Source organism: Carex rostrata, chromosome 35, assembly GCF_964058835.1.
Source record: "Carex rostrata chromosome 35, lpCarRost1.2, whole genome shotgun sequence".
Taxonomy (NCBI): domain Eukaryota; kingdom Viridiplantae; phylum Streptophyta; class Magnoliopsida; order Poales; family Cyperaceae; genus Carex; species Carex rostrata.
This window is the reverse complement of record NC_135952.1, coordinates 4,155,107-4,167,402: the sequence shown is the minus strand read 5'-3', so window position 1 is coordinate 4,167,402 and position 12,296 is coordinate 4,155,107. Positions and strand designations below refer to the sequence as shown.

General features: G+C 32.8%; 1 protein-coding gene and 1 long non-coding RNA gene across 3 annotated transcripts; one reads left to right on the top strand and one right to left on the bottom strand.

Annotated features, from left to right (window-relative positions):
- Window positions 1-1,711: 1,711 nt before the first annotated feature.
- Window positions 1,712-4,507, bottom strand: LOC144549362 (uncharacterized). The gene is made up of 8 exons (XM_078298067.1): window positions 4,298-4,507; window positions 3,914-4,024; window positions 3,704-3,808; window positions 3,421-3,531; window positions 3,026-3,326; window positions 2,808-2,947; window positions 2,018-2,547; window positions 1,712-1,736 (listed from the first exon to the last, which is right to left on the bottom strand). Exons 1-8 carry the CDS (start codon window positions 4,490-4,492, stop codon window positions 1,712-1,714), a joined length of 1,518 nt encoding a protein of 505 aa, XP_078154193.1. The 5' UTR covers window positions 4,493-4,507.
- A 1,971-nt stretch (window positions 4,508-6,478) lies between these two features.
- On the top strand, window positions 6,479-8,757 carry LOC144549534 (uncharacterized). 2 transcript variants are annotated; one of them, XR_013509701.1, is made up of 3 exons: window positions 6,479-6,563; window positions 6,939-6,998; window positions 7,960-8,757. It is a non-coding gene; the product is annotated as an uncharacterized LOC144549534 (long non-coding RNA). The 2 variants fall into 2 exon arrangements; XR_013509702.1 differs by having other exon boundaries at window positions 6,926-6,998.
- Window positions 8,758-12,296: the final 3,539 nt, after the last annotated feature.

Sequence of the window (12,296 nt, the reverse complement as noted above, 5' to 3'; positions counted from 1 at the left end):
AGAAGAGGTTTCTTTTTTTCTCGTGCAATACAATAATCTCATGCATCATCTATTGATTAGACTTAATTGATTAGAGGTTTCTTTTCCATGTGTTTGAAAAATGCTGACAATTAATATAAAAAAGAGATAGCAAGCTACAATAATGAGTTAGGCTACTATGACATTGGTGTTATTTGAAATTAAATAACACCAACTTTTAAACCCTTAGATCTGCCTTGAGATTCGTAATATCCGCTTTTACTGTTCAAGCACTTTATTTTGTACGAATCTCAAGGCAGATCTAAGGGTTTAAAAGTTGGTGTTATTTAATTTCAAATAACACCAATGTCATAGTAGCCTAGCCCTTGTAATATCCCTGTGTATTCCCAACCGTTAATTTATATTAGACTTAATTAATTAGTGAATCTTTAAATTCAAAAAATATTCCAATATGGTATCTCCATATATAACCGAATGCCATCTGTCATGTTATTAAAAATGATAAATATCCCAATATTCTATAATAGACGTAAATTAATCATTAAATATACTATGAAACGAACAATTGATACACTCATATTCAAATACACAAACTATGTATAAGTCTAAAACTCATCAATCTTCTTTAATATTTTTATATAGATGAGTAGAACTAGGGTGTTCTTAAGTGAACTCAAGTCTAAAACTCATCAATCTACTTCAAATGATGAATCTGGACTGTTGAAATCTGTCTACTTAATAGTGACGTATCTACATGTGAAAATTTTAAAAATTTTAAAAAATTTAGTATAAAGTCAAGCGGTCAAAATTAAAAGGTTAATAAATTAATTTTAATACATTCATTTTTTGAATGTTTTTTTACCACTTAATTCTATGCAAAATTAATTTTAAAATTAAAAAAAAAATTAGTAGACGCATCACTCGTAAGGTAGACGGATTTCAACGGTTCGAATTCGTCATTTGAAACCGATTTGATGAGTTTTAGACTTGAGTTCACCAAAAATTTGGTGAACTTAAGAACACTAAGAACACTAAGAACACTCTTCTAGTTCTACTCTTTTAAAATTCATGCGCAAATAATAGTTTTCAAGAAATTCCTCAAGCCTAGCTATTAGTAGCTTTCTTGAAAATGAAAAAAGAAGAAGGGAAAAATAGATAATTTTAATGTCTATAGCCGTACTCTTGTTATAAGAAGTTTATTAAGATTGGGTTTGTTTAACTGGTAAAGACGCGGCGCACATTTGAAAAATAAATAAATATTGATTTTTAAACATATTTGATATTAATTTCACATTAGGTGATTCTTATATCGGTACTGAAATTGTAAAATAAAAAATTTAAAATGAAGTGCACAATAATTGATGCTTATATCGGTAGTTGAAGTGCGTCTCTGGACCAAAAACGTGAGCACAATAATAGTGGTTGAAGATGCGCACAATAATTGTGCTTCGAGTTGTGATTTTGGAGCTTCAATTCGTAAAGCATCAATTATTGCGCTTCAAGTCCCTTCCTTGGCCCAATAATTGAATATTATATAAGAGTAGCTTCAAATAATACATCATGTCTTTAATTTCTCTTCTTCTGAGTTCTGACAGCTGGTAACTTTATATAGTTTACAGTGAGATTTACATTTTTTTACAATCCCTGCAAGTCAACTTTTGCTCATGCCAAACCACCACACCTTAACTTAACTTCTGTTCTCATAAATCATAAATGCGCAAACATAAACATATCATGTACCATGGTCCATGAAAGACCTGAAGCATTTGAACCATGCTACTGATACAAATACAAATGTAGTTCACTCGATCCGAGTTATTTCCAATTTTAGCAGAAAGTTTGGTCCATACTGATCCATATCCATGTTTTGTACTAAGGCATTTCCAAAATGTCATAATTAACCAATAATGCATGCATGCATTACTCAATGGGAATGCTATAAATGACATTCTGATCTAACTTTAGAAATTGATTTAATTAATAACATTTCCAGAATAAAAATATTAATTTAAACAAATTAAACAAATGTAATTCAAACCTAGTCCTAGACACAGTCATCCGGACTCTCCTCTGAAATCTGATGAAGCCCCTTCTCCAAGTCACCATCACCTCAGTATCCTCCACATCAAAATCTAGCCGTTCGTCCAAATTATCCCTGGCATTCTTCAGCCATGGTATAATCAAACCTCCATTCCACTTCTTCCTCAATTTCTCAGTCGTCTCCTTCTCAATAAGCTTGGCAAGTGCGTCAATAGTGCAACACCGGTGCAATTTGTACCCCTTCAAACAACGTATCTTCAGGTGTAAAATCTCACCAAGTTCTAGAGGGGTGAAATCGTCAAAATAGAAAAACTTCTCGACCAGTCGGCGAAAACCCTCATTTGCATCAATCACACGCTTCATCGCTTCGCAGTACCCAGCAAAAATGACGACGACTTTGCCTTCATCCATGACTGACATGATCTCCTCAAGCGCCTCTATCCCAAAGTCGTTGTTGTCAGATTTCTGCATCCGTATCAGCCTATATGCCTCGTCCACAAAGAGTATCCCTCCTTCTGCTTCTTTTATCTGCGAATGTATGGGTTGGTTTGATTCAATTCAATAAAACAAATATTGGATTCTGGTAATTTAATGCATTAATGCATCATATCAGTTAGCACATGAGCAGTACAATTAAGACTTGAAGATGCCTTACCTTACATTACTGTATAATTAATGTCAGGCTCGGGCACATTCTAATTTCTAGCGCTCAATTCTAACATCAATAGTGACATTTTAAAGTTGAGACAAAAAGTAGATCAGAAATTTAAAAAAGGGCATCTATGTACCTTTTGTCTTGTCTTTGGTCCTGTCTGCCCCACAAATTCACCAACAAGGTCTGTCCTTTGCACAACAGTTACTCTATCTGTAGGTAAAATCCCTATACGATGCAGAAGCTTGCCGAGGATATGAGCTACCATGGTTTTACCTTACACCAAAAAATATTAATGTATTAGCCTGATTAAAAACAAGTTTTTGTTTCGGTAGTCTTGGAGCAAAATCTTACCGGTCCCTGGGTTACCCAAGAAAGCCATATGTGGAACTTTTCTTTCTTCAATGCCCAAGCCCATGGCCAGCCGCTTCTCATCCAAAAGCAATCCCCGGGCCCACTTCCGCATTTGCAACTTCATCTTTCTCAGTCCAATAACATGAGAAATAGATTTGTCAAACTTAGCCATCACTTCTGCCTCTTGACATGATTGAAGTGCCTTTTTCTTTCTCTGCATCAGTTGCTGTTGTTTAAGCAAATTTCTCAATCTCTCGCTAGTGGGACCCGCCCACAGATAGTCTATTGGAGTCTTCCCTTTCTGATTAGGAGTGTTCAATTTAGGACAGGGCTTAGAAAAATTTTGAAACAGGATAACATAAATTAATTCTAATTAAAAGAAATCAAACTTGTACATTGTCCTTTATGCTACATTCAGCATTATGGGAAAGTAACATGCTAACAGTGGTGTAGTCGCCTAAAGGGTTTGCATACAAAACTGCCCGATGCAATGGTGTCATGCCATTCTGCAATATGCAAAAGAGCACAAAAAAAAGGAAAAGAATAAACCAATAGTTAAATCTTGAAAGTTACATTTAAAGCTTGCTGCGTTTTAAATACAGTATCAATTCATGATGTGCTAAATACATGCATAAGTAAGTCATTTAACTTGAAATTAGTAGGGTCAAGTAAATTTACATTGTCTTTGGCTTCAAGAGCTGCTCCGTGTTGAAGAAGCAATTTGGCAGATTCACAAGAAACTGTCGTATATTTTACTGCCACGTGAAGAGGTGTTTCGCCATACTGTCAAAGAAACTGTCGTACTTAATGTGTTTGATAATTTACAAATATAAACTGAAATATAGAATGTACATGCCTGGAGATATTACGGTGATTTAAGTGAATTACCCTGTTCCTCGCCTCCAGTTCTACCTTTCCAGGACCCGTCCAGCCAAGCAGATACTTCAAAACACCAACATTGTTTTTGGCTGAAGCCTTGTGCAGCGGTGTTTCATCAAACTGAACAGGGAGAGAACAAGAAGAAAGAACACATTCTATCAAAATTTCCTAATATTACAATTTAATTGATTAAAAATCAAATATAAAAAAAATGTTTGGACCTAGGTCTGCATATTCAAGATAAGATGGTTCCACACCAGAATATATGAATCAGAGAAAAAGGGAAAAAGTATAACATAATCAAATTGGGGATGTAAAGCATTAAACAACAGAAATTATTGAAATGAGTAAAAGTGCAAAATTAAATTAGAATCTATACGAGGGTCGAAGTACCGCTGAATTTCTTAAATTAAGAAGAGAGGGATTCTCCTTGAGAATTCTCTGGAGGCCATGGAGACATCCATTTTGCGCGTAGCCATGGATGGTCTCGAGGCCATGGAGACATCCATTTTGCGCGCAGCCTTGGATGGTCTTTGTTTTAATAGGTCTCATTTTATTGGAAGACTGTCCATTTTGGCTACCTGGCATCCTACAAAAGACAGACAGATCGAAAGAGAATGATAAATTGGGACAAAAGAACCAGAAGCATTATTCAGGGGTGTATTCTTTGTATTGTAGCTGTTTTGGTACTACACTTGTGATGTGTATTTGGTATGGCAATCAATTGAGAGATTCAAATGGGGGTGTCATAGGAATCTGAGAGGTTGGCTTCAACTTGCCATTCTGTTTTGCTTTATGTTTTATTAATGCTGATGTCAAACTATTTGTCAAATCTTGTGAAAGCTATGGTTTAGGGTTTAGCTTGAGGTTCTAAATAACATCTTTTTTTGTATAATGAAACATGCCGAATATGATTTTTCTTTTTTACTGAAAGAGAATGAAAGAGAATGATAGGGTATCGAATATGATATTTGTGTTTGTAAGCTACCCACATTCTTTTTAATGTGAATCAATTCCTTTTTATGGTACATGCATGTCATGGTTATGCAAAAAATGTGAAATTGAAAACGCATTTGAGTTTCCACATGGAATGATTTTGTAAAGAGTGTGAGTCCAATGTTGTGACTTGTAATATTCCTATAGATGGAATGGTACCTGTAGCAATTTATTAAGGCAATGGTTTTTTAATATGTGACATGATTTGTAAAGGGGTATTAGTCTAAACTGAAAGAGAGGACGGTTTAAATTTTTTTACAAACATGTCCTAACAAATGCAGAACATTACATTTGCATGGACAGCTTATTTGTATTTTTATTTTGAACTAATGGCTAAATGTTAAATTAATGAAAGAAAAAATTACCACAAAAGTTTTGCGAACCACATGAAAGAACTGTGCTTAATTCTCAGCAAGCAAACGGTCGAAGCAATGAAACTGTAAAACAAATGTAACAAAGAATCAATTATTTTTGAACTCTTCTCTCTTCCTAACTAAAATAAGAAGATTGAACCACAATTGTGCACAAAAGGAAGTGGAACAAAAATATAAATCATATTATAAGTATACTAGATATTGGTATGTTAACATCTAAAATTGTCAAATCACCATGCCATTATTCTTGAACGAACTCCAACTATCTACGTCATTAAGCTCATTGCAGACAGGTTTCAAAATCTAGAGGCAATCATTAGAAATGAATCTGAACTTGTGAAGAAAATTTGTGAGGTTTGAAACAACTAATTGAATTTGCTTAAAGAATATTGCTTTTTCTTATCTAGTTTGCAAAATTCTTATATTTTGCTCCATAATAGTGAAATCATTTTTAAATTTTCTCAAATTGGGTGGAAATTCAAGATGAATTACTCTACATGGAAGCATTGGTGCACAACAATCATCAGCAATAGGTCATGTAGGGGCAATTTTGTCTCAAAATAAAAATTCTCAAGTCAGAATGGTATATTGTTTTGTTTACTATCCTCTTCAGAATCATCAACCCCAAACCTTGAAACAATCACGAGACAACCAATAAGCCCTAAAATCGGGTATAACTTAAAATCAAATCAAGCATTTTTCAGCAGCAATAGCTGGAATTAAAGAAGAGACATAAAGGAAATGAAAACACTTTGAAATCTTACTGGAAATCTTAGCTGGCAATTGACAGCGTCTAGGAGGGTGATCGATGAATAATTTTCAAAGAAAGAATTGAAGAATGACTTATCTATTGGGAATTGTTATGTTATTACAATGGTGCTGTATATGTGCATATATAGGCTAAATTGTATTAGCCCGTTAGTGTATTTCCTATTTTATTTCGGTGAATTTCCTATTTTACATGATTCTGGATTTGCTAAATCTAAAGAATAATCTCATTACTAAATTGCCTTGCTAGCTGTCAATTGTGTGCTATATTATTCCTTTCCTAAATCAGCCCATAATGAGGATCTTCTGAGGCTTTTATTCTTTATTTCTCAGCACTTCCCTTCAAATTGGATTCAAACAAGCTGAAAGAACCCAACTTGCGCAAGATATTTTGAAAGTTTCCTTTGTCCAATGCCTTAGTGAATATGTCAGCAAATTGATAGTAGGCTGGACTGAGAAAGGCCTTCTTTGATGCCTTATTTCAAGTTGTTGGTAAAATAGAAATTATAGCAGAGGACCTGGTCTGTATTATTTTTAGGATATCCGATGTTTATAGTTATTATCATACTTTTAGACTGAAATAAGATTATGAAATTGCTATTTGTCATTTAGTATGCCTACATGATATGACTTTCATCTGTAAATGAGATATAGCACATTTTAATTTCTCAATTTTTACTTGTATGAAGCAGTTGTTAAGAGTTGCCAAAACATGATAAAATTGAAACTATTGTTAAGAGTACATTTTTTTTTTAAATAAGAGGCCTTGAACACGGCATCCATTTCTTTTAGATGCCTCTTGAAAGAATTAAACTTGTGTCTCTCATTAATGTTGGCCAATGGTTATATTCTTCTGAGCACATTTGCTTTGATTAATGTATAGGGTGTGATATCAGAGGATGTTATTCAATTAAGGAAGGCTATTGGGTCTCCAGAAATAGCAGTTCTTCAGTTTGGTAATCATACATTATAATTCTTCTTCTTTTTACATAATTCCTTTATGTTTGTTTTTTAGAAACTTGGTAGTTGCTACCGAGGATTGTACTGCTTCTTCAAAACATTCTTACAAATTACAACTAATTGGACCAGTCTACCTATCTAGCCAATTTTCCAGCATCGATCAAAAGCCCTGACGAAAATTACAAAAATCAACAAAAACCAGCAAACAAAACGAACAGAACTTACAATATTGCCGCCATAATTTTTCTGAGACGATCTTATTAGCAATCAGCCATGGTGGCACTTTGGTATCTTTGAAGATAACAACATTCCGCTGTTTCCAGATCTCCCACAGTGCAAAAACAAACCAACAAGTCCAGATCTCCTCCTTTATTGCTCCATTTCTGCACATTTCTCGGAAGGATTCATCCCATATTTCTTGTATATCAGAGCCCAGTACCATGACTCTAATACCAATTAAGTTTCATAGCCAGCAGATGCCAGACCCGCCTAGCATAAGTACAATGAAATAATAGGTGTGCTGCAGTTTCTAAAGCACAACTATTACACATGACACATAATTTCTTTATGATTTACCTATTTATGATTTACAAATTTCTTTATGATTTACATCTCTATATAAAGGCAACAGCCTAGTCTCGAATCACTTAGTTAATTACATTCATACCACTAACTACTTCTCCAACTAATTGCTGTTATTGCCTTGATTGCTAATTACATAATTGCCATCCTAACAGCACTCTATCTAACTAACTAACAGTAAGTATTAGTGCTGCCATAGCACAGATGCCTCTGTGCTATGCAATGCTGTAGCAGCTCCTATAGTCTAATAGTGTTGCTTGCAAATACTATGGAACACTTCAAGACCTCTGCAGTATTTCTTTAGTTTATTTAAAGCTAGTTTTTAATATTGCTTTGTGAAGATCTTTGTAATCTAACTAATTATTTATGAGGTAGCTTTTGGAGGCGGTTCAGATAACCCTTACTTGCTGCATAGTCATGAAGTTGACCAAGTCGTTTATACTGAAACTCATGACAACAACACAGTTAAGTACTATAGTTTCTCCAAATATTTCAATTTAGCTCCAATTATCCACACTTACTTCCAATTTGAAGAGGCAAGGGCATTGTGGTCATTTATGAATTTGGTCAGCAAGAGCATGTGAATTTATCCTCGCTAATTATGACAGACATAACTTCTCGTAAAATAATCGAGCATTTGTCTTTATACCAAAACAGTAAAACTGTAATTTACGAGCATTGTAGTCTAAAGGTTCCCTCTTTGGCCCCACCTGAAAGGGGAAAAAAAAAGGGAACTCAGGACATCATTCAGAATTGAACATTTAGGGGTCGGTGTTCTAACAAGATCTGAATAGGTTGATTCCAGCATATGCTTGCAAATACTGCCGTCATTTAAGGATAATACTTAAAGTTAAGAACCTTCATTACAAACAGTTTTATTTAACTTATGATTGAAGCTGAATAGGAACAACCTTCATTCCCAATTGGCCCACCAAATAAATAAAAAGTAACAAAACTATCTTATGAATGTCTCAGTAGCTCCCAATTGGATGTACACGAAATTGAGCTACCTGTTGGTCTGAAATTTTTTATACTTTTTATACTAACAAGGTAAAATAAGACCAAGAAGAATTATCCATATGTGGTACCAAACTATTCCACAACCATTTTAAAGAGAGCTCAATTTTGCAATTACTGTGGTACTAGGTTCACCCAAAAAGGAGAGGAGAAACAAAGATATCTTATCTGGTACCACAAGGACACGATAATACAAGAGCTAGCATGCCCAAAATTTATCCTCACCTGTCATGATAGACATAATTAGCAGTCTCAATATCCAATATAATATTTTCGGTTCTTGATCTATTTGTATGAAAGAGAATTATGCAACCAATTAATTTGAAGATACAACTTAAGCCTCAATACTATGTAGGATGTATCCAAGTCAACTAGTATCTGTTCTTACTGGTTACCACTTACCAGTACCGTTTATGAAACATCTTAGTATGATAAGTCAGATACCGGTATATAGTAGGAACTAATAACATACTTATTTTAGATTATAACTTCATTCATCTGCCCAACAGGGTGGTTACTCGACTCAATTAACATGCTGAAAGGTTCATATATGTTTTGCTCTTCTTTAGTGCTCGCTTGAAATTCTGGTACAAAAGCAGAATTCAAGAAAAAATAATTAATCGAACAACAACAACTACTAGCTATATTGAATAGTTACTAACTAAATATCAAAATCTGAAAACATAGAGTCAGCGACAACTCACTCTAGTCCGACACATGCTTGACAACTGAAAAATAATTAACCAAGTATTAGTACTAGTTAGATTATAAGGCTTGATTTCAATGAATGATGTGCACCATTCTAGCAAACTTCCTCTGCTTATTGAAGAACACCTTTGTTAATTGAAAGGGAACTAGTAAAATGGCAACCCAATACATACCTGAGAACTGGAGATATCGTGGAATCAAGTACAACGAAAATAACGAAAATTTAAGCCCTTTTTACGAAAAATTAAGCACAGTCCCTGTCCAGTTGCAATAAATGGAGAGATGGTGCCATGGAGATAGGTCTCCAAGAAGTAATGGAGATTATAGAACTGGAGGCATCACATTGACTATTGACTATTGACTATTGACTATTGACTATTGACTATTGACGATTTTGTTCCTCGTTTGGCAATTAAGCTAATGAGTAATGAAAATGCCTCTTCTGTGTAGCTTTCAAAAGAAAAATAACAATATGTCATAAAGTTAACTTTATATTTCTAATTGTTATCTCTAACTTTATATTTCTAATTGTTTATCTCTACGAAGTTTATACGACTGTCGTTGGCGGTCGGCCCAATGTAAATAACTCTTTTTAGAAATATACTTTTTAGTGGATCTTTTCACTAAACTTCAAAAAAAAAAAAAAAAACTTTACATTTTTATTTATTTATATGAAACAAAATTGTTAATGAATAGCATTTAATAAGAAATAAGACTTTGAGAAGTAATGAAATTATGGAAACCTCTATTTTATTTGATGTGCAGTTTTTGTATTCAAATAAGAAACAAAAAGATACCATATTTGAGTTAGACGGAGGTGAAAGAATAATTTTCTATTTTTACCCAAGCTTCTAAATAGCTAGCTATAGCGCCGCTATAGCGGTTTTGGACCCAGAAAGCTAAGCTACGGGCCAAAACTGTGCTAATCAAGCTACGACCGCTATAGCGGTAATAGCGGTCCGCTATAGCGCGTAGCGCGTAGCAGCAATAGCGGTCCGCTATGCTACATGGGTTATGATTTTGCAATTTTTTTTTCTGAAAACATGATTTTGCAATTTTAATGGGCCTTAATATCTAGATTGGTTTTTTTTTTTTACTTTATTAAGCTATATCAATACAATGGAACATGTGCGGGCTATACCGCTATATCAATTAAATTTTGTATCATGCATTAATATATGGTAGTGGTATATTTTGAATATAAAATATATCGATAGTTTTTGAATTAGGGATATTTTGAATGACAATTTGAACTTTGTATTGGTTTAATATGAATAATATTAGAACTTCTTAATTAATTTGATATTTTTTTTTTGATGAGACATTTTTACTAGGCAAAGCCTTCTATGGATATAAGGACCTCTTTGTAAAATGAACATATTTTTATTTTTAAAGTTCAAACAGTCGATCCGAACCGTTCATCTTGTTCTCCATATTAATATGTGCTTGGAGACCAAATTTTACATTTTTCTGATTTTTTTTACTATTTATTAAGATGGGTACAAAATTCAATGGTCTGAATTTGATATTTTTTATACCCATCTTAATAAATAGTAAATAAATTCAGAAAAATGTAAAATTTGGTCTCGAAAGATATATTAATATGGAGAACAAGATGAACGGTTCGGATCGGCTGTTTGAACTTTGAAAATAAAAATATATTCATTTTACAAATAAGCCCTTATGTCCATAGAAACATCACTCTTTTTACTATTAGTAGAAATATAAAATATAATTTTTGAAATAAAAAAACGCTATTTATAATAGCTTTCGCTATAGCTCCGCTATTCGCTAAAGCTTTTTTTTTTTGTCTCCCCGCTACACCGCTATAAACGCTATTTAGAAGCTTGTTTTTACCTAATCACTCGATCATACGATGTAAAATGTCATTTGCATGAGCTCTGGTCCAAAGGGTATCAAACAAATTATGGATCCCAATAGAAATCAATTGAAAAGCACAAATTAGTAGGATGGGAAGAAGTAAAAATAAATAAAATTATAAGGAGGATGATTTTTAAAAATGTTGAACTACATCGAAGAAGATCACACTGGCAATGATACTGTAAAATTTTTTTCATGTTATATTTGATTCTTTTTTTTTCATTTGTTGTTATTTCTTTTACGGTTATTTATCTCAGGTTTTTTTTTCATTTGTGTTTTTTATTTTTATTTACATATTTTTTTCTTAATTTTGAGTGAAATGTCAATAAAAAAGCCTTTTCATATTCTTTCTTATAATGTCCTCGTTGCAACGCACGGGTACAATACTAGTTTTAAAAAAAAAAAAATTGACTAAATAATTTTTCTTATAATTTCACTCTCGAAATTGGCAACTACCACTATTGTAACATAATTTTACATTCTTTTGTTATTCCTTTTCTGTAGAGTATAGAACAATATCTAAATCAAAGATTGCCAGTGTATAGGTCTACATCATTTTATTGTTCCTTTACGTATCTTCAGTTCTTAGGCTAAGACCTGAAGATATGTGAATCCACATCCTCTCCTTTACGTAGTTTTTTTGTTACGTTTAGCTAGGTTCTACTTGTTGTTTAGATTTTAAAATATTTTTCCAACACATTTTATGTATTGAAAATTTCTATTATGATTATTGAAAAGAAAATAGGTCGTGTTTGGTTGTGGCTTATGATTAAGGTTGATTCTTTTACTTAGGTATGGCATAGATTTATTTCTTGTTTTGTATAGATTGAGATATGGGTTAAATATAGAAAAGCCAAAAGAATTTATTTTTTGTTTTGTATAGAAAATTATTTGATTCTATATTTACTAATTTTACTCATTATGAATATTTTGTAACACCTGCTATATAACAACCTATATTTTTATAAAAAAAAAAATAAAGCTATTATATTTAGCTGAATAATATTTTAAAAAATGAAAATAAAGCTATTTTATTTTATAAAAAAAAAGCTATTTTATTTTATAAAAAAAAAGCTATTTTATTTTATAAAAATAAAGCTATTATA